Source organism: Garra rufa, chromosome 21 (assembly GCF_049309525.1).
Source record: "Garra rufa chromosome 21, GarRuf1.0, whole genome shotgun sequence".
Taxonomy (NCBI): Eukaryota; Metazoa; Chordata; class Actinopteri; order Cypriniformes; family Cyprinidae; genus Garra; species Garra rufa.
Genome location: NC_133381.1, coordinates 6,085,918 through 6,109,217, shown reverse-complemented (window position 1 = coordinate 6,109,217; position 23,300 = coordinate 6,085,918). Strand labels below are relative to the sequence as shown.

At 35.9% G+C, this 23,300-nt stretch overlaps 1 protein-coding gene across 1 annotated transcript in view; it reads left to right on the top strand.

The window, feature by feature from the left end:
* Positions 1 to 21,397, top strand: part of stxbp5b (syntaxin binding protein 5b (tomosyn)) — a 29,655-nt gene extending 8,258 nt beyond the window's left edge. Inside the window, exons 11-20 of the mRNA XM_073826455.1 lie at positions 3,537 to 3,599; positions 5,322 to 5,387; positions 5,487 to 5,534; positions 6,412 to 6,456; positions 8,572 to 8,811; positions 12,645 to 13,002; positions 13,084 to 13,249; positions 13,338 to 13,449; positions 14,753 to 14,973; positions 17,195 to 21,397. Of these exons, the coding sequence (XP_073682556.1) occupies positions 3,537 to 3,599; positions 5,322 to 5,387; positions 5,487 to 5,534; positions 6,412 to 6,456; positions 8,572 to 8,811; positions 12,645 to 13,002; positions 13,084 to 13,249; positions 13,338 to 13,449; positions 14,753 to 14,973; positions 17,195 to 17,236 (1,361 nt within the window). The 3' untranslated portion in view covers positions 17,237 to 21,397. The remainder of the gene's footprint in view (positions 1 to 3,536; positions 3,600 to 5,321; positions 5,388 to 5,486; positions 5,535 to 6,411; positions 6,457 to 8,571; positions 8,812 to 12,644; positions 13,003 to 13,083; positions 13,250 to 13,337; positions 13,450 to 14,752; positions 14,974 to 17,194) is intronic.
* The last annotated feature ends 1,903 nt before the right edge of the window (positions 21,398 to 23,300 follow it).

The following is a 23,300-nucleotide window of genomic DNA, read 5'->3' as shown; positions in this document are numbered from 1 at the left end:
AGGAACCATCTGCACCGATCTTAGAAAATCATCCGTTCCATATGTGCAAAAAGGGGCACCGGTGTTTGTTCTTTTCTGTCCCTTGTCTTTGCTTGTTCTTTTTGTTGTTCACTCATCTGAGCTTCAGTCTTTGAAACACACATGCCAACAGACTGAATTTAAGGCCTTGTGACATTTCACATTATTGTTTGCGATGCACTGATACAAAAAATACCAATCTTTATGCAATTTATTAATTATTTAGTAAACACTATTACTCTTGCCCATATTTGGGATTAGCAAATTTTTCACCTGTATTGTTTTGTATAGTACAATGGTGTTTTAGTGCCATGTTAAAAAAAAAAAACTCAAATCACGAGATTAAAGATTAATATTCTGAGAATAAAGTAGAAATATTCTGAGAATAAAGTCAAAATATTTGAGAATAAAGTGAAAATATTTTGAGAATAAAGTGGAAATATTTGGAGAATAAAGTGGAAGCATTTCGAGAATAAAGTGGAAATATTTGGAGAATAAAGTGAAAATATTTGGAGAATAAAGTGGAAATATTTGGAGAATAAAGTGGAAATATTTGGAGAATAAAGTGGAAATATTTGGAGAATAAAGTGGAAATATTTGGAGAATAAAGTGGAAATATTTGGAGAATAAAGTGGAAATATTTGAGAATAAAGTGAAAATATTTGGAGAATAAAGTGGAAATATTTGGAGAATAAAGTGGAAGCATTTCGAGAATAAAGTGGAAATATTTGGAGAATAAAGTGAAAATATTTCGAGAATAAAGTGGAAATATTTGGAGAATAAAGTGAAAATATTTCGAGAATAAAGTGGAAATATTTGGAGAATAAAGTGGAAATATTTGGAGAATAAAGTGAAAATATTTGGAGAATAAAGTGGAAATATTTGGAGAATAAAGTGAAAATATTTGGAGAATAAAGTGGAAATATTTCGAGAATAAAGTGGAAGCATTTCGAGAATAAAGTGGAAATATTTTGAGAATAAAGTGGAAATATTTGGAGAATAAAGTGGAAGCATTTCGAGAATAAAGTGGAAATATTTTGAGAATAAAGTGGTAATATTTGGAGAATAAAGTGGAAGCATTTCGAGAATAAAGTGGTAATATTTGGAGAATAAAGTGGTAATATTTGGAGAATAAAGTGAAGCATTTCGAGAATAAAGTGGAAATATTTTGAGAATAAAGTGAAAATATTTGGAGAATAAAGTGGAAATATTTGGAGAATAAAGTGGAAATATTTGGAGAATAAAGTGGAAATATTTGGAGAATAAAGTGAAAATATTTGGAGAATAAAGTGGAAATATTTGGAGAATAAAGTGAAAATATTTGGAGAATAAAGTGGAAATATTTGGAGAATAAAGTGAAAATATTTGGAGAATAAAGTGGAAATATTTCGAGAATAAAGTGGAAGCATTTCGAGAATAAAGTGGTAATATTTGGAGAATAAAGTGGTAATATTTGGAGAATAAAGTGGTAATATTTGGAGAATAAAGTGAAGCATTTCGAGAATAAAGTGGAAATATTTTGAGAATAAAGTGAAAATATTTGGAGAATAAAGTGGAAATATTTGGAGAATAAAGTGAAAATATTTGGAGAATAAAGTGGAAATATTTGGAGAATAAAGTAAATATTTGGAGAATAAAGTGGAAATATTTCGAGAATAAAGTGGAAGCATTTCAAGAATAAAGTGGTAATATTTGGAGAATAAAGTGGAAATATTTTGAGAATAAAGTGAAAATGTTTCGAGAATAATGTGGAAATATTTCGAGAATAAAGTGGAAATATTTCAAGAATAAAGTTGAAAAATTTAGAGAATAAATAAATAAAAAATTAGAGAATAAAGTTGAAATATTTAATTCTTGTAATTTTGACTTCATTCTGAAAATATTTTGACCTTCTTCTCAAAACACTTCAACTTTATTCTTGTAATTTTGACTTTATTCTTGAAACATTTCGACTTTATTCTCATAATTTTTACTTTATTGTCTTAATATTTAGACTGTCTGAATATTTCCACTTTATTCTCAAAATATTTCCACTTTATTCTCCAAATATTTTCACTTTATTCTCAAAACATTTCCACTTTATTCTCAAAATATTTCCACTTTATTCTCCAAATATTTTCACTTTATTCTCAAAATATTTTCACTTTATTCTCAAAATATTTCCACTTTATTCTCAAAATATTTCCACTTTATTCTCGAAATGCTTCCACTTTATTCTCCAAATATTTTCACTTTATTCTCAAAATATTTCCACTTTATTCTCAAAATATTTTCACTTTATTCTCAAAATATTTTCACTTTATTCTCAAAATATTTCCACTTTATTCTCGAAATGCTTCCACTTTATTCTCCAAATATTTCCACTTTATTCTCCAAATATTTTCACTTTATTCTCAAAATATTTCCACTTTATTCTCAAAATATTTTCACTTTATTCTCAAATATTTCCACTTTATTCTCAGAATATTTCTACTTTATTCTCAGAACATTAATCTTTAATCTCGTAATTTGAGTTTTATTCTTGAAATACTTTATTCTCGTAATTCTGACTTTATTCTCAAAATATTATGACTTTAATATCTTAATCTTAGATGTTTTTTATTTTTTAACATGGCACTAAAATGCACCATGGAAGCCCATTTTCACCATGTAATAAAAAAATAATAATAATTGTGACTTTTTATCTCACAATATAGGCTTTTTTTCTCACAATTTTGAATTTACATCTCACAATTTAGTCTCTGTTTTCTTGCAATTCTGACTTTTTTCCATAGATTTGTGAGTTTATATCTTGAAATTCTGTTTATGTATCTCACAATTCTGAGAAAAAAGGCTGAATTGTGAGGAGAAAAAAAAATCTGAATTGTGATAGAAGCTCAATTGTGAGGGGAAAAATCTCACAGTTGCCTTTTTTTAATTTAATTTTTTTATCCTGTGGTGGAAACAAGCTTCTAGTTTCGCCTGTTTTCAAACAAAAAACTACTCTTAAAACAATCGAATTGCACTGTACAGTAAACTATTTGAACTGCAAAAACTTTGCATTGCTGTGCAATTGTTGTCGGTTACTTGTATTATTTTTTTAGACCTCACTCGTTTATTGAAAATAATAAAGGCGGAACAAATTTCCAAACTGTCCTGAATCCAGTCTCTGGACTCTGTCAGTTCAAAGGCCTACTATCTGTTCATTTGATTTTTGTGTCATTGTTTTGTCTCACCCTTTCAATATTCGTCTCTCTCTGTGGTTTCGTAAAGACACTCTGCATAAGAAGTCTTGCATGTCCGGCCTCTCTAACTTTTATTCTGAATCTGTGAAAAAGCTTCGTTCTTCTTACCTCAGTAAGTCACATGGCACTCATCAAAGGTTTTTTCCTTCTTTTTATATTTGTCTGCATTCTTCTTTTTCTCTTTGTTTAACACTATAATCTGTTTTTGTGTTGATTTATTATTTAAGTGTTACGTGATGTTTATTGCGTGAAGTGAGCCTGGCTGTTTGGCTTAGACTTGTTTGTTTTCAACAGGCCTTTGTGATGGTAATGATGCATCAGCCGCACCAGAGGAAAAATGCAAATCACCAACTTCAGGTAAAAATGCCCTCTTTTTTTCTGCATTGTAAGACTTTACTGGTAAAACAAAACATGTTGAGATTGTGGATTGATGGTCGTTTTATGATGAGTTGATTGAGTTCAGCGTCTGTCATAATTTACTCACTCTTGTGTTGTTCCAAACATGTATTTAAGGAGGCAGAACAAAAATCTTTTGTTTTTCATAAATCACCACCCACTTTCATTTTACGCTACCAAGCACCAAAAAGTAAAAATATAATAAAACAGTTGAAGTAAAAAGTTTACATACACTTTGCAGAATCTGCAAAATGTTAATTATTTGAACAAAATAAGAGGGATCTTACAAAATGCATGTTGTTTTTTATTTAGTACTCGCCTGAATAAGATATTTAATATAAAAGACTTTACACACAGTCCACAAGAGAAAATAAGTTAAATTTATTAAAATTATCCTGTTCTAAAGTTCACATACAGTACACTTGATTCTTAATACTGTGTTGCTGCCTGAATCATCCACAGCTGTTTTTTGTTGTTGTTTTTTTAAGTGATAGTTGTTTATGATTCCCTTGTTTGTCCTAAATGTTTAACCTGCCCGCTGTTCTTCAGAAAAATCCTTCAGGCCCCACAAATTCTTTGGTTTTTCAGCATTTTGTGTATTTGAACCCTTTTCAACAACTACTGTATGATTTTGAGATCCATCTTTTCACACTGAGGACAACTGAGGGACTCATATGCAACTACTACAGAAGGTTCAAAGCTCACTGATGCTTCAGAAGGAAAACAATGCATTAAGAGCTGGGGGTGTAAACTTTTGAACAGAATGAAGATGTGTACATTTTTCTTATTTTGCCTAGATATCATATTTTTTTCATTTAGTACTGCCCTTCAGAAGCTACAGAAGACACTTGCATGTTTCCCAGAAGACAAAATAAATGGAATTTACCCTGATCTTTAAGTTTCAAAAGTTTTCACCCCCCGTTGAAACCATGCATTTTCTTATTTAGGCAAAATCAGAAAAAGTACACATCCTCATTCAGTTCAAAAGTTTTTGCTCCTGGCTCTTGATGAATTGTGTTTCCTTCTGGAGCATCAGTGAGCATTTGAACCTTCTGTAACAGTTGCATATGAGTCCCTCACTTGTCCTTAGTGTGAAAAGATGGATCTCAAAATCATACAGTCATTGTTGGAAAGGGTTCAAATACATAAAAATGCTGAAAAAAAAAAAAAAATTGTGGGACCTGAAGGTTTTCTAAAGGATATTTAAACTTTTGACTTTAACTTTTGACCCATGTCATGTAGACAAAAAGAGAATAAAACAGTATTAGTACAACATGAGATTGAGTTCATAATGACAACGTTCAACACGTATTTTAAGGTGCAATGCGTCAATTCTGCAGCATTAAACTGAACCAAAAGATCCGTTGGCATGGTTTGAATGAACTTACAGCTGTGCCAAACCCATGCAATTCCATTGGCGACTCAGAAATTACACTCTGCAACTTAAAGACAGACATATTGACAAACACTGCAATGCCAGAGCTCTATTATAGTTAAAAATTCTTTAGCGCAGCAAAAAATTAAAACAATTCTGCAAGCGTCGTCAGAATCCCAGTCAGGTGTGCTGACTAAGTACATTTCATTTACAAGGAATTTGACTTTGATATGCAGATAGTTGCCAAAAGTTACATAAGACCCCATCGGCTGTGTCACATTACTATGCAGACTGTGTTGTTGCTATAGGCTCACCGACAACAGGTTCACCGTGCAATTCTGATGAAGACAGCAAACAAAAGTTCATTGACAAGGGTACGCTACTTTCTAAACACACCTTTTCGAAACAAGGCTTTTTTTGTCCTAGGACGTCTTTTATTTTCTTTGATTGGTTCTATTCAACGCATTTTTCAGTGAAGTCCAAAAGCAAGCGGATATCCAAGACTGTTGCCAGTGACTTTGGTACTGTATAATGTTCATATTACAGCAGTCTGGGTCTCTCAGTTTTCTGTGCTAATGGGCACATGTGCACTAACCAAATGAACTAACCAAACAAATTAAAATGGGTTTGCTTAAGTGCGTCGTAAAGCTAGAGCTTTGTGTGTCTTTTGCTTGGTGGTTGTGCGTGCCAATAAACATTGGACCAGTGAGAACTTTTTTGAGAGCTGCATTTACCACTGTGAAAGCAGTCAACAGTAGTAGTGAATGATTTGTAAGTGCATGTTATTTACAAAAATGATTTGTAAACTCATTATACAATGAGTTTTTTTAAGATTAAAACTCTTTTATTGTCATTTCAAAAGTGTATTTCCTGTAGGAGTGCTTTTTTCTAACCTTGTTTAACATTACAGGCTTTCACTCTGCTCTGGTGCGTTTCAAGGGTAAAAATACACAGGACGATAAAAATGATGTCAGACATTTAACACATTTCTGATTTTGATTCATGTTTTCACACAGATCTCTACTGAACATCTGAAATCATAGGGCGATCGCACACTTTTTTGTTTTTTTTTTTGAGAGAGAGAGAAATGAGGCTCCTGGTGTTCTGACTCTTGATCGGTGCTGGTTTCATTGTCACTAATCTTGATGCATTTTTCCGGGCATGATTGTAACATACTAGATGAACAAACATCTCTTTTTAAAGGCTTTGACGGGCTTGTGGCTGCTCTTTGGCTTCATTCTACATCATGATCCTCCAGCTGATAATTGTTTGTCTCAACCTGCTTATTTTTCCCCTTAAACCAGTTGATTTAATACTTCTTATTCAACTTTAGTAACCATTATTTCCAAGATGAATGGCTTTGATTATATGCTCAGAATAATGTTTTCTTTTTTCCAGCTAAGATATCCCGGAAAATTAGCATGATTGCTGATCAGAAAGATGGTAAGATTTTGTTCTGTCACTTTAGTTTCTAGGAGTAGCTGTGCATCTTTTGCAGGGGATCGGTTTCTTCCATGCTGACACAAACTGTGCGTTATTTTGATCAATACACATACACTACCAGTCAAAAGTTTTTGAACAGTAAGATTTGTAAAGCTTTTTAAAGAAGTCTCTTCTGCTCACCAAGCCTGCATTTATTTGATCCAAAATACGACAAAAGCGGTAATATTGTGAAATATTTTTGCTATTTAAAATAACTGTTTTTTATTTGAATATATTTTAATTTATTCCTGTGATCAAATCATTCTAATATGCTGATTTGCTTTTTAAGAAACATTTGTTATTATATTAATATTATCAATATATAAAACTGTAAAGTATTACATTTTCAGTATTCTTTGATAAATAGAAAGGTCCAAAGATCAGCATATATCTGAAATAAAAAGCTTTTGTAACATTATACGCTATACCATTCAAAAGCTTGGAGTCAGTATAATTTTAGTACTTATAGAAATTAATAATTTTATTTAGCAAGGATGCGTTAAATTAATCAAAAGTGATAGTTTATCATTTATATTGTTACAAAAGATTTCTGTTTCAGATGAATAAAGAAACCTGAAAAAATTCAACTCAGCTGTTTTCAACATAATAATAATAAATGTTTTTTGAGCAGCAAATAACAATATTACAATCATTTCTTAAGGATCATGTGACTGGAGTAATGATGCTTAAAATATAGCTTTGAAATCATACGAATAAAACATTTTAAAATATATTCAAATAGAAAACAGTTATTTTAAATAGGACAAATATTTCAAAATTTTACTGTTTTGCTGTACTTTGGATCAAATAAATGCAGGCTTGGTGAGCAGAAGAGGCTTCTTTAAAAAACATGAAAAAATCTAACTGTTCAAAAACGTTTGACTGCTAGTGAAGATTATTGACAAAGTCTGGTTTGGTGTTCAGCTTATTCTAGCCTAGAGCTGCCCACTTAAACAGCAAAGGTCTGAAAAATAACCAGTCACAGTTGGCTTTGTTTTTATGCAGAGTTTAAATAAATCTGATATAGTAGGCACTACAATAATATATATATATTTTTTTTGCATGCAATAAAATAACTTTAAATCATGCTTCCAGTGCTTTATGTGGTATAGACCTATAATATAGGTCTGTATAGAATATAGACTGGCATGCATGAATGTCAAAGTGTACAAATGCTAGATAGTTATAATCTACACTGTTCTGCGTATAGAAAAGAGGTTACGGCGTCACTGCTCTCTCCCTGGTAAAAAACAGCAGAGTTCAGTGAAGGAGATGAAGAAGAAGCGCACAGTGTCTTTCCATGAGACCTCATTCTGTGACCCCAGTGAGTGGCCTTATTTTAGCCTGACCTGACCTGAACTGGTTCATACTAACTCTCACTGGAGCCTGCCGTGTGGGCTTTGCCTGTTGTCTTGATTGATGCCGTTCAATTTTGGTTTTGGTGAAACTGAAACATTCCCTCACCTTTTTTCTGCAGTCTGATTTCAAACTGATTAAAGTTTGATATTATTAGTGCAATACAAAAACATTTATATATGGCATATAACATGGGTCATATTTCACCCCAAAGTATTTTTATGCAGAAAATAGTTTATTTTTTCTTTTCATTTTGGAGTGAAACAGAAGCCAGACATGTTTTTGTCAGTTTTGGTGAGACTCATCTTTGCATTGCTTTTACAATTTGCATTTATACTGAAATTAGTGTTACAGGTTTGCCAGAAAGATATCTGAATGCATCTTTGTCTCTTGAGTGTGAAATAAAACTGCGTAACAATGCTCTGTACTGGTGACTGCAAGTTTTGTTTATATTTAACAGACTTCCTGGCAAACTTTTTGTGTGCAATTGCTGTGTTTCTTACACATTACATGTAAATGAAATGTAAAGTTTGTATTAATGCAATGCATTTAATAAGAATATATCATCAGTATATTAACTGCTTAATGGTTTGCCTTTTTATCCTTTGATTTTAGGTGTCCTGAGGTGGCTCAGATTTGATTTTGCTTTAAAAAAAAAAGTCATGCTAATTGTCCTTATATTGTTGTCTTTTTGTCCCTGATGGGTCACCGTGTCCTCAGACGCCAGGGACAACTCGTTCAGCCGCTCACGCAGCTCCAGTGTGACCAGCATTGACAGAGAGTCACGTGAGGTCATTTCCTCCTTCTACTTTTGTGACTCTCTGTCCAAGAAGAGTGAGACTGTGGCAGTGCCCAGCCTGTGGGTGGGCACCACATTGGGCAGCATGCTGGCCATCGCCCTCACTGTGCCCTCCACACCAGAGCAGAGGATGCAACAGCCTGTGGGCGTCTCTTTCTGTGGTAAGACTTGCTTTACATAAATATGTGAAAATGCATGGAAGTCATTACCTTTGCTTCCATCAACAAATTTAGGGATATTGCATTAAAAAAATGCTGGATGAAAATGCCAAGACACACATACAATCTTAAAATGTGGATAAAAATGTATGCACTCCACTGAGGCAGATAATTTTGTCCTGATAAAGAGGGATGCACATAATCTACCATGAAAATCCATCATGTTTCCATTCCACTAGATGTCTCAGTAGCCTCAGTAGATCATGTGATTAGATAACTGGAATAACAGCAAAATTGAGGCAAAAATCTGCAGGCAAAAAAAGTGTCATTAATTTTTTGTCAGCAGTGCAGCGATGTATAAAGCACAGCTCACTCAAAAGTCACTTTTCAAACCAAACTCGGTTAGTCAAAATTTGCATGATCAAATTGAATGTGAGCAAAAAATGTGTGAGGAGCTCAATCGCAATCCTGCTGAAATGATTCTTTTTTTCAGGAAATGACGATTTTGTTCTTTCGAGCATATGATGTTCCGATTTTCACACAAGTTACATACATGAATTTAAATTTAAATTAAGAATTTTCAGAACATCATTACTCCAGTCACGATCCTTCAGAAATCATTCTAATATTCTGATTTGTTGTTCAAAAAACATTTATTAATATTATTTATGTTGAAAACATTTGAGTAGAATTTTTCTCGGGTTTCTTTGATGAATTCATATATATATATATATATATATATATATATATATATATATATATATATATATATATATATTAGGGGTGGAGCCGAACCCGAATACGGTATTCGGAAAGGCACAAATAGCGTGTTTTTAACGAATACTTATTTCGAACAAATACCTTAATAAATATTTGTATTCGGGAACAAGAAAAACGTTCTATCAAAAAAGCTGCGTTTCCTCAGGAGACCGCAGTCACTGTATGCCCGCATGAGTGAGTGAGTGACATTCAGGAGTCGGGGGGTGGGGGTAAAAGAGGTGACTGACACAGGCTGCTCCACACAGCAACAGAGAAGACTCGGCTGGGTGAAAAAAGACTTCACTGCGTCACTATTTTTGATGAATATATTTCTGTACCTTAACTGGGTTTATAACTTTGGGAAGCAGAGTTTGATCGGGAGATTATTCTATTAGGGGCCGTTCAAATGCGCGCTAAAGTTCGTCATTTCAAATGTAGACGCGCGGTATGCGCGCTCATAATGAAAGCAACGCTCACACGGTGCTATGCGCTCGTTTTTTCCAGGCGCGTCCGCGCCGCATCGAGATAAATATTCTATAGTCTTGGATAAATACAAATAAACTTTTCAGAATGCCACATGCGCACGCAGGTCATGTGACAAGAACCAACAAATCAGCTTCACCCTTTTCCTTATACCATTGAAAAAACAGCCAATCATATCTGTACATGAATAACCATTTTTAAAGACATTTAATAGCAGAGCTAATGCAAGCGATTTTTAATGCTGGAAATCCATTTATGCTTTGCTGAAACTTCCGAGTCGTCATTGAGTGATCAGGTCATGGTTGCTTAGCAACGGCAGACGCCACGAGAAGTTCTTTCAGAAGAAGAACATTTTTATTTTTATTTTAATTCTGTTCAGCATCCTCCAACAAGGACAGGTGCTGGTGGGGTTCATAATGTTCATAATGGTATTTTATTAGTTGGTTTAACCATGGATGAGGTAATGGCTGTCATGTTTTTTTTTTTTTTCAATGACGTTCCTTGTTACATATTCAAAAACATCAATCAATATTGCATATCCATAATTATTATAATGGATATAATTACAGAATACTTACACTATAACGTAAATTAAAAGTTAAGCGCACAAAAAAAACCCAGGATTTTTACACTTATTTTGAATTTTACTCGAATACAAATACAAATACAAATACTTTTCCCCCCTCAACAAATACAAATACAGATACAAATACCGGCTGCTTTGCACACCCCTAATATATATATATATATATATATATATATATATATATATATATATATATAGGGGTGGGAGAAAAAATCGATGCATCGATGCATCGCGATTCTCTCTTCAACGATTCTGAATCGATTCCTAATATTTCAGAATCGATTCTGAGCTTGTTTTTTTTTTTCTGCATATGGCACGTGTGCGCGCTAGAGACGCGGCTGGCTACAGCGCACAGAATTTGCACTGTGAGACACGTGCGCATAATGCTTGACAGTGTGCTTCCATCCGTCGTGTTTTACTTTAGATATGCGTTCATTTCTGCCGTCTGGAATGCAAGAAACTGTTGCACTGACAGACTCACTTGCGCTTTGTGTTTGTTCGTCCTAAAGCTCAATTGCGGATGCGGTTAAAAGCACTTCCATTTTGGAATAGTTTCAAACGAAACTGTACACACAGTCAGTTATGTTTTCAGAGCAGGACAAAACATCTGATATATTGAAATAGATCTGTGCATCAGTGGCGTTCCGTCCATATACAGTAAGCTGCTAATGCTCTGCATACTCAGGCTGTCAGAGAGAATGCGTTCACGTGTTAAATAATATAAACATGCTTATAAATGAATCCCTTATTTGAATCTTCTGGGCAAGCAGATTCTCCGCATCTACCTTGACTCCTCAGAATTGATGCGCATTCTGTTTTGCTGTCATGCGCGTGATTTCATTCGCGGGGTAAGCTGTCCGAGAAGCGCTCGCCCAAGCGGAAAAACGCGCTGTTGCTGCCAGATCCTGATTGCCAAAAATGTATTGTATTTTTGTATATTATATATAATATGTATATTTTCATAATTTCCCAACAATTCAAAAGTTTAAAGTCCACAGAAAAAAATAGCCTATATAAAATGTATATATATTTTTAAAAATAATAATAAACAGGAAAAAGAGGAAATATTAAAATATGATTTCGTCTCTGATTTTATTGGTGTCTAAATAATGTAAAGATATTATTATTTTTGGTATTACTGGTGGTTTTAGCACTCAGCATATCTGGTAAATAAAAGTGTCACCTCTCGCCACTGCTGTGCATTAGTTTGAATGCAGCCTGTTAAAGCTGCCTTTCTATGATCTCATCAGTAATAATAAAATGGCAGTAATGCTGAGGAAAAAAGAAAAACTATTGTCTGTAAACTTTCGGATACCTGAAGAAAACTTATTTTAAATAAGTAATTGTTTTAAAAAGTACCTTGCTTACATAATTTAAAAAAATAAAGTAAAGTTGGCCCAAATTAAATTTGATATAAAACAAATATGAAAATGTAGCCATTTGCAGTACTATTGAAAACTGAGAATGTGTTCATCGTGATATTTAGTTGTTAATGAAAACAGTAATTAACTTGAATCTTGAAACCAGTGAAGATTGACACCTACTTTTACAGAGATTCCAACTATAAACAAAAAGCATAGAAACTGCAATTTTACATGTTTTTAAAATTGTAAAGTTGTATTTGCACAGCAGAAGAATTAATTGGGGAAAAAATGTAGATCAAGAATCGTTTTGGAATCGGATCGTGACTCCCAGAATCGGAATCGGATCGGATCGTGAAGTGCCTGAAGATTCCCACCCCTAATATATATATATATATATATATATGAATATATAGTGCAAATATATAGCACTATATACGGTGAATATATAGCAAATCTCAACTGCTTAATTGCTTGTATTATCACAGAATGTAGCTATATTATCACTCAGCTTTAATCTGAAAAATGCAAACATAAGGCATAAAGTTAAGATATTTTAGACATTAATTGATCATGATTTTCTGTAAAGATGCTTTGAAACTATGTGTATTATACAATTACATTTAATTGACTTCCTGTAATCACAGGTCCAGTAGTGCGCTTGAAGGGAGCCATTTTACGCATGGCTCAGCTGGATGCCAGCGGGACCCTTCTGCCCCACGTTTTCGAGTCCTGGTATGAGCCCAACGCTCCTGAGGAAGAGAGAGAACGGCCACGGAGACGCCGGCCCACCTCGCCTCCTTCTTCTCAGGAGAACCCAGACTGTCAGTACGCTGTGGTCTGCTCAGAGAAACAGGCAAAGGTGGTGGCGATGCCGTCTCAAAACTGTGTTTATGAACACAACATTACAGAGACCTCCTTCGTACTTAGAACCGACGTGGTGACGATGACCTCTGGGATCTGTATCGCTTGTTTCTGTGCCAATGGCCATATCATGACCCTCAGGTAATATGATTAACCTGATATTCAAAGCCATTGATTTTTTTTGTTTTTTGACTCAGAAGCCTGTAAACTATCTGTTTTCAGTTTGGCCAGCCTGCGGCCACTGCTGGATGTGAACTACCTTCCCCTGACGGACATGAGGATAGCCAGAACCTTCTGTTTCTCAAACCAAGGCCAAGCCCTGTACCTCACATCGCCCACTGAGATCCAAAGAATCACCTATAGCCAGGAAACCTGCGATAACCTGCAGGTCAGACTGTGCATATTATGTTATTACCATACCTGCATTTTGGCATAGAAATGTTGTGACATTTAATCTGAGGTGTTCATTTTTGCAGGAGATGCTTGGAGAGCTGTTTAATCCAGTGGAGACACCAGAGGCCCCAAACCGAGGCTTCTTCAAGGGCTTGTTTGGAGGTGGGGCCCAGTCCTTGGACAGAGAGGACCTGTGTAAGTGCTAATCTGTCACACAGAACCTTCTGTAATAGTTGCATGTGTGTTCCTCAGTTGTCCTCAGTGTGAAAAGATGGATCTCAAAATCATACAGTCATTGTTGGAAAGGGTTCAAATACACCTAAATGCTGAAAAACCACAGAATTTGTGGGACCTGAATGATTTTTCTGAAGAACAGCGGGCAGTTTAAAAGTGGCATAACACACAGTTTCACCCAATCTTATGTTAATCTTGAGTACCTATAGAGTAGTACTGCATCCTGCATATCTCCAAAAAGTATTTAATTGTATCATATTTACAAAAGAAAGATACAGCTTTATGATTCTCTCCGAAAACAGCCGAGCTCCTGGAGGCGCGCCATAGGCAGCGAGAAAAGATTGACGAGAACTCGCGTGCCGATTGAAAACAAAACACAGACATTTGATGGCATTTCACTTTCCATCTGCATTTCTGAATCACGACCGGGATCTTTTATAGCTGGGACCGCTCCATCTTTCAGTATCAAATGCAAAACTCAGTTTCTGCCCAGGATAAAGAAACTACATCATCCACTGTTCACATAATGCTGGGTTCTTCGGAAAGCTGAGCAATGTTATCTTTACCTTTCAACCAAAACCACACTTCTTTAGAGACATTCTTCCCGAGTGAGTCCCATGCAGCCAAATGAAGCACGTTGATGGGTGCGCTCTGGCTCTCGCTCTTGCTCTGGTAGATCTCTTCTGGGAGAAATGCTAATACAAGGAGTTCCAACCTTCAGGAAATCATTAAGAGCCATGATCAAAAAAACCTGGAAGTGTGTTTTCAGCACAAAAATATTGTTATACGTCCAAATAGTTTTTTGAATCTTTGGCCATGTTTAGCATGAGAAACTGTTTAACAGTGGAAATAACTTAACATGCATGAAACCACATTCGACTCCCCCTTTAACTGTTCAGGACAAACAAGGGACTCATGAACTAATATCAGTAAACAAAAAAATGGTAGGTAGGTAGGTAAAATTCAGGTAATAGCACAATATTGACATATAAAGTGTATGTAAACTTTTGAATGGGGTCATTTTTATAAATTCAACAATTATTTTCTCTTGTGGACTATATGTAAACTTCTTTAATGTGAAATATCTTATTCAGGTCAGTACAAAAAAAAAAAAAAAAAAAACATGCATTTTGTATGATCCCTCCTATTTTGGTAAAACAATTAACGTTTTGCAGATTCTGCAAGGTGTATGTAAACTTTTGCTCTCAACTGTATAATAAATATTAAAAAAAACATGTAATGTAATGTTTGTTCTCACCAACAGTTGGAGAGGTGTCTGCGGGTAAAGCTTCACGCAGTCTGGCGCAGCACATCCCAGGTCCAGGTGGTATGGAGGGCATGAAGGGTGCTGCGTCTGGTGTGGTGGGAGAGTTGGCACGGGCGAGGATAGCTCTGGATGAGAGAGGACAGAAACTAGGCGAGCTGGAGGAGAGGACAGCAGCCATGATGACCAGCGCAGACTCCTTCTCTAAACACGCGCATGATGTGAGATGATCACTTGCAAATCATCATGACTGCTACTTTTTAGAGTGACACACAGGCTGTTTCAGAACTGTTTCAGGCCGCGATCACACCGAATGCGTTATTGCAGTGAGAGGCGCCTTTTTTGAATGGTTTTCCGTTGGCAGTGAGTGTTCTGCGCGCTGCTTATGCGCCCCCGGCGCCTCGCGTTTTCGCCGCCTGCTGCGTCTCGCGTTTTTGCAGAAGCGCTCTGAGCGCCTGAAGTTCAAAAAAAAGCAACTCTGAGCGGAAAAACGCCCAACGTCATTCGCGTTTTTTTTCCATTGTCCAATCGAATTGATTGGAGAGGCGGGCCTTCTGTTGTGGTGACGAAAAGTATACTGTTGCTTAAAAAGTCCGGAGACTGCAAGAAATGGAGGAGAAACTTTTGGTGTCTGTCGTGGATAACCCGGAGCTGTATTTTTTTAGAGTTTCTGCTAATATGACAGTTGCAACTGCAAAAACGCGCTCGGTGTGATCGCGGCCTTAGGCCCTGATCACACCGAACGCGTCTTTTAGTTCTAAAAACGCGAGGCGCACAGCACTGCCTTGTTTGGTGACTTTTAATAAAAGAGCAGTGTGCTGCGTTTTTTTTTTATGTTGCTAAGCAACGACCAAAACTGCTGTCCTGTCAGTCAAATCAAAGGATTATAGCGCGAGTGCTCTAAAATCTTTGTTTTTTCTGTTAAGTAAACTGTCATATTAGCAGAAACCCTAAATAATACAGCTCCGGGTTACCCACGATAGACACCAAAGGTTTCTCCTCCTTTTCTGCAGTCTCCGGACTTTTTAAGCAACGGTAAACTTTCGTCACCACAACAGAAGGCCCGCCTCTCCATTCATTCTATTGGACAATGGAAAAGAACGCGAATGGCGTTGGGCGTTTTTCCGCTCAGAGTTGATTTTTTTTCAACTTCAGGCGCTCAGAGCGCTTCTGCAAAAACGCGAGGCGCAGCAGGCGGCGAAAACGCGAGGCGCCCGGGGCGCATAAGCAGCGCAGAGAACGCTCACTGCCAACAGAAAACCATTCAAAAGAGGCGCCTCCGACTGCAAAAACGCGTTCGGTGTGATCGCGGCCTTAGTGAGCACATTGCAGTCCCTCTAGGATTCTGCAATCACAGAATTTAATGCAGTGATTTACTGCAAACAATGACTTTCTTACTCAGTATTTTTGTCTCGTTTTCCAGTTCAAATATCAACATTTTTAAATGAAGATATATTTACTGGAGATGCACACTACCGGTCAAAAGTTTGGACACACTTTCCCATTAAAGAGAATGGGGAAGTTTGTCCAAACTTTTGACTGGTAGTGTAGCTCCAGTCATTTTGCTTAAATAAATGTTGATTTAAAAACGTTTAGATATTTCGCTTCCAAAAGGTGCAAGAGAAACACCGCTGCATCCATGAAATTCTAATTCATAACATTTAAAATCTATAGGATATAATCAGTGTCACTGATTATTAAATTACTAAATGTACTATTGAATATAATAATATATAGAAGCTTATATTTTCTAGTCCCCATAATGCCTGATTCAACCAGTAGATTTAATTTAAATAAATACATAATTTTACAGTATATGCTCTTTTTAAATATTTTAAGTGAATACACTTTTACTTTATTCTCATAATTTTGAATTTATTCTCAAAATATTTTGACTTCATTCTGTGAATTTCGACTTTTTTTCCGAAATATTACGACTTTAATCTCGTAATCTTACTTTTTTTTTATGTTTTAACATGCCACTGAAACTCTGTTGTACAATAGTGATACAATTGGTCAATTGTAACAATTTTAATTATTTCTAACTTAGTATTTATAGTATTTAATGAATGACAATGTGCTTTATTTACAGGTAATTGTACTGTTATCACTAACATTAACTACATAAGTACATAATGAATTTTTTTGTGTGTAATTTAACTGCAGAAACAACAGAAACAGCCACAAATATTGCTGCAACTGTTGAAAAAATCTTCCAAAAATTCTGTCATTTTGGGCCACAAAAAAAGTCCTGTGAAACCCTGGTGGGACTGAAATTTTGGTTGAGAAACAAGAATTTTTGTTGGTATTGATGTCCAGAAATGCTGTCTAGGTTGGCAGCTCTCTAGGTTTTGAGATGCAGTCGTATGTTTTGTCAAACAATGATATTTGTGTTGGCTAATTTGTTTCACAGAGAGTAAACCATCTGTCTGTCTCCACCAGATGATGCTGAAATACAAGGACAAGAAATGGTACCAGCTCTGAGGTCCCTGCAGGGAGTCAGCGGACCTTCCTATGAAGACAGCAGATCCATCATCTCTCCTCCGTTTCTTCCTTCTCTTCCTGTATCTTTCTCTCTCTGTGATGTCCAGAGACTGCCACTCGCGCTCAGCACAACGTCACGCGGCATTACCTCGAGCTGAGGAGCTGCGGAAAGACAGAGGAGACAGGAGGGGAAGGAACGGGACAGGCGAAACGCATCAGGGCGGGATTTCCTTCCCTTCGCGGTGGCAGTTGAGTTTCCTCTCCTGAAAACAAAGCCGTGGATCTTGTCTTGGGAGAGGAGGCCCATCACCGGTGCTGCCCCCTGTCTTGTACCTTCATCCGCCATGCTGTCATTTTCACTGCCATTCTGTCTGCAAAGAAACTACGGAAAGGAAAAAGAAATGGGTCAGAGGGACATAGAGCTGACAGAAGAAGGTCTAACGTCTGCAGCGTTGCCAAGCTTAATGCTTCTGATAATCTGTCACTAGAGCAAGGATAGCTCGCATGTCTAGTGATTTTAATTTAGGAAATTAGTGCTTTTTCTTGTTTTTGGAACTGGGATGAATCTCATCCAAGTGGTATTTCATCCCAAAATCGATATTTTGCATAACGAAGCAAAATATTACATTCATGTTGATTTTCGGTTGAAGCATGACTAGATTCAACGAGATTCACCCAGTAATCATGTTAGCTGTGGAAAAGGCCGGATTGTCTTACATAAGGTGTGATGAAGTACCATTTAATTTCACCTCTAAAGGGCTGGAAGTTGCTGTATTTACCACATATCATGTGATTATTTTGCCATATGAAATTGCAGACGGGCATAGGCAGCGCAGCTGATCTGATCATGCACCATTTTGTTGTACTTTTGTCTAAAGGACGTATTGGTTTACACTGATCAGGTCTCAAAAGAGCTTTTAGGCAAGAGCTCTGACTTTGATGTACACTATACTTGCGTGTTAACACTGGAGAAAGATGTTCATTTTAAATATATATATATATATATATATATATATATATATATAAGATGTAAGGAACGCGAGGTGAATTTCACAAAAAGCATGTCTGGTTCATATTTCACACCAAAAGAAAAAGTAAAATTTTGCATTGGATTTTTTTGCATTTTGCTTAGAAAACAATACTGTTATACAATTTTTTTTTTTATTTAAATCTGCAAAAATTCTAAGACCTAAATATTTTAATAAATACAATAAATACAGATAAAAGATGTGCCTAATTAATCAGTGCAAAAACTAGAATTTCTCCGATTTTGGGGGTGAAATATAACCCAGACGTGCTCTTAAATATGTTTCACCTGGGTGACTAACTGCTGAGTATTTGCAAAGCCAGGTCTGGAGCGTGTAAATTATTTTTGTTAAACAGGAGCAGGTTATTTTTAATCGGGAAGGAGCGCGAGTGAGAGTTGGGAAGTGTGAGGCATGATCTTGATTATGTGCCTTGTGATGATCGACACGTCAGAAACCCATCCGCTCTCCGGATACGAGGGACACCGTTGGAATGTGCTGAGAGTACTGATTCTTCATATGCAAACCAGGTTCCTCCTCCTTATTTCCCACGATGCAACCGCTCCTGGACGAGGGGATCTCGAGGCTTATGCGAGACTCAGTACGGTACCGGGCGACGTCCTCCTCTGAAGTACATGACGAATGGATTTCCCTGTGTGTGTTTTCTAAGAAGCCTTTTGGGATGGACTAATGCATGAGTTTGTCATCCTCACAGAGAGGTGAATATATCTATCTCTGTGTTTGTTGCTGCAGTGGAGGTGACCACTAAATGTTCAATGCAACTCCATACTCTCGATCAGCAGCCCTCGGATGTGTCGTCCGCAGGGCGTTACCTTCTGCCTTTGCTTTGCGACCCATGAATATATGCTAACCTCGACTCGTGTGCGTATACGTGTGTTCGTGAACATACATGTATGCAACAATATGTGTATGCTCACGTTTATATAAACTAAAGATACAATATATTTGAAAGCAGATGTTGAGATGTTTTCTTTAAGTGTGTTTTCTTATTTATGAGGTGCAAGAAATTGCTGCTATTTGTGTTTAGTAGCATCTGTCAGACCTGTTGACGCTTGTTATTTTCCTATCAGGCATATGAAGGAATTACTTCTGCCAAAAATAAAGATTTGCTGAAAATGTGCTCACCCTCAGGCTATTCAAGATGTGGATGTGTTTGTTTCTGTATCTGAGCAGATTTGAGAAATATTGCATCACTTGCTCGCCAATGGATCCTCTGGAGTGAATGGGTGCCGTCAGAATGAGAGTCCAAACAGCTGATTAAAACATCACAAAAATCCACAAGCAATGCACACCACTCCAATCCATCAGTTAATGTCTTTTAAAGTGAAAAGCAGCTTGTTTGTAAGAAAGAAATTTTAAATGAAGACATTTTTAATCCTCTAACATCAAAATCCACTAACATATTTGTTTACAAACAGTGTTTGATCTTTGCAGATTTCTCTCCTGATTCAGAAAAGATTACTTTTTCACTTGAGAAAACAATATTATGGATTGAGGACTGTATTTTACTCTGAAGCATCAGTTTAAGGTTAAAAATCTCTTAAATATGCATTTTTTTTTCTTACAAACATTCAAGTATTTCCTTTACTAGATGTAAATTGATGTATTGGAGTGGTGTGGATTATTGTGATGTTTTTATCAGCTGTTTGGACTCTCATTCTGACGGCACCCATTCACATCCATTGGTGAGCAAGTGATGCAATCCTACATGTCTCTAAATCTGATGTAGAAACAAACTCATCTACATCTAGGATGGTCTGAGGGTGAGAACATTTAAGCAAATCCTCATTTTTGGGTGAACTGTTCCATAAAGGCTTTTCTGTTTGTTTATTTTGTTCATCACATTGCTGCCAAATGTTGTAAATATGAATATTTCTGAAGACAAACTTGAGAGTGCTGACGCAGTCAAAGTTACTGAGGATGGTGGCCATGGTCTGACTAGACTCCAAAGAGTTTGCTGTGAAAGTTGATCTCACAGAAAGGAGTATGTACCTTATCATTTAAAACTTAGGTGTCATGGCATCTCCACATATATAAATATATATATAGATAGGTAGATATATAGATACTCCTTCTCTACTCTTTCTGTTGCCATGGTGTTTGTGTAAATATCTACCAAAATTGCATTTTTCAATGTTGACCAACTGAAAATCTAATCTAGCTTCTCTGCTTCATATATTTTTCTTTTCTATGAGCAGTTGTGTGGTTTTGCACTATATGTTTTATATCAATGACATCTTATTAATTAATATTTTTGTAGTTGGCATTGTTCTTTCTTTTGAACATTTTGTTTCTTTATGAAGGACCAAAATTAGATGCACTCTCAGATTTGACCTCATTGCCAGTTTAATGATATTCTAATATATTTATATATTTGAAATATATATATATATTTGAAATATATATATATATATATATATATATATATATATATATATATATATATACATACATACATACATAAATATAGAAATATATATATAATTTTAATTTACAAATATTTACAAATACTTTTATTATATTGTTTGAAATGAAAGAGCGCATTTGAAGATAAATTGGTTGTGTATATATTCTCACTGAATCAAAATCTTTTCTGGTGAGCCATCTGCTTGGTTGTCTGTCGAAAAGGGAGAAAGACGACCTGAAGAGTCTGAAATCACTGGCCATCTCTGTGTACTGTTCGTCCTCTGATTTCTCTTGCACAAAAGGCAGCATGATATCGTGTTTACAAACTTGAAACATCCAGCTACATTATATTTTGCCTTTTTTTTTTCTTTAGTCCTGCTAGTGAGATGTTTGTAAAGGAACAAATCACAAGTATTTACTCTCTACTATTGATGATTATGAAGCTGAATTTTTATTTTCATTTTTTTTTTTTTTTTTTTTTTGTAGCTGTACTCCAGAAAAAAAAATACTGTCCTGAAAAGGGACGGTTTTGGGGATTGTTCTTCTCCGTGGGGTTGCAGGTTTTCTCATCATAGCCGACTTATTGTACAGTTTTATTATTCAGACTTTCACATGAATGTTTGTCTTAATCTGCTGCCACCCAACCGTTTAGGAAACATGTTTATAGACATACCTGTGCAATGGAAAATAAATGTAACAGAAAGATTTATTTACAGCCGTTTTGATTCCACACTTCATTTTGCATTCTTTGGCCACTAGATGTCACAGTTTTACAACTTGAACTCTCAGGTTGAAAAAAAATAAGAACCTTGGATGAATACACATCTATTTTACCATTTAAAATAAGTATGAAATAGAAAGTAAATGTATAATCTGAGTAGAAACCATTAGCATATATGCATATACATTTACAACTATACATGTTTCTACAATATACAAGGTGCTTAAAATACTTGAGTTTGACTTTTTAACATTTAAAGAAAAAGAAAATAGAAATATTCCTAAAGAGGTACTTGAAAAGTGCTTGAATTAATGAAAGACAATGTATCTATGAAATAAGTGTTCAACTTTTTCAATAACCACAAATATTTATTAAAATATATTCTGATAAATTTTGAATTACATTCACTTCAATAGTAGCCTATGATATGACTGAATGCTTTCAACTGATTTCCTACTGAACTGTCACCAACTGAATTGCAGTGCTATTTCAAATATAGTGAATTAAGCTACAAACTCGATCATAATGCACAATGTTTCCATCAAACATGTATTTTGAGGTGCAGCTCGTCGTATTAATAGTGTTTTCGCTAGTTAGTCGTAAACCGGTTACCTCACCTGAATATGTTCATAGATTTGTTTTGGATGTTAGCCTAATGGAATGGAAATATTAGTATTTTATCGTACTTTTTCGCTTATTTCATTTAATGTCATAAAACCAGCGAGCTAAGCCAGTATTAGTACATGCTAAAGACATGCTGAAGACGCGAAAAGAGTAACAGAAGAACCGAATCAATTGAGTGAGTCATTTACGCTGGAACTCGTGACTTTGATCATTCAGTTCAAGCGATTCACACGATCAAGTAATGATTTTTAAAAGCACTTTATGTGATGGGCGAAACGGAGCGTTTCGAAACTCCGAATCAGTTCGTTTGTTTCGAAGCGCCGCAATCGGATTAAGTATCGCGAATTATTTAATTCGAATCTTTTACAGTCTATAGCTGCATTCACACCAGAACGCAGTTGAATGTCGCCAGAGGCTGCCGAATCCGATGAGGTTTCTAGTGGGCGTTCTCACTACTGGTTGTCTTGACAGCTAATCAGGTTTCTAAATATAAACATTTTGGAGGCAAAAGACTAAATATAATTTAAATGTAAATTGAATCTGTACATACAACCAAAAATGAATGAGAAGCAGAGCCTACTTTTTTATATTGGGTATGTTTACCTAGGGCTGAGAGGAGAACGATCAAATGAGCTCAACCATCTTCTTTCCTATTGGCTGTCGCTCTAGAAAATCACTCTTCATTTGCATAAAGTTGAAGGATTCTGAATGTTGTGGCATCGCCAACGGCCTCTGTAGCTCTTGTCCTCTGTCGCCGGAAATCACCAGCTGTGTTGCCAAGTATGCGGTTATCCCACGGAATAGGGATACTTTTATATTGTTGCCGCGGGTTGTTTTTCATGTCCGCATGTTGAAGCGACCCCAATAACGTAATATTTAGCCCCTGGAATGCTAATTTTACCAGAGGAACCCCACCATAAAACGTGTATTCACCCCCTGGAATGCAATTTTTACTGGGGGACCTTGAAATGCGATTGGGCTACTTTTGGGCTAGTTTTGAGTAGCAATTGGGCGGGTTTTGTGGTGAAAACCTGGCAACCCTGATCGCCAGCTCTTCATTGAAATGAATGGGATCGCGTTGCATGTCCCTTGTAGTGTGAACGGGGCTTGTGCTTCGGAACGTGGTCACGAATCAGATTTTGGAGCGGGTTTGTGAATCTTTTAAGTCAGATGCAGACTTCTAACCATCCTAGGCTGGTTTTAGTTGTTTTTTCAGCAGGGATGATCTTGACGGTTCACGAATCATTATTCACATCTGGACTTTGGA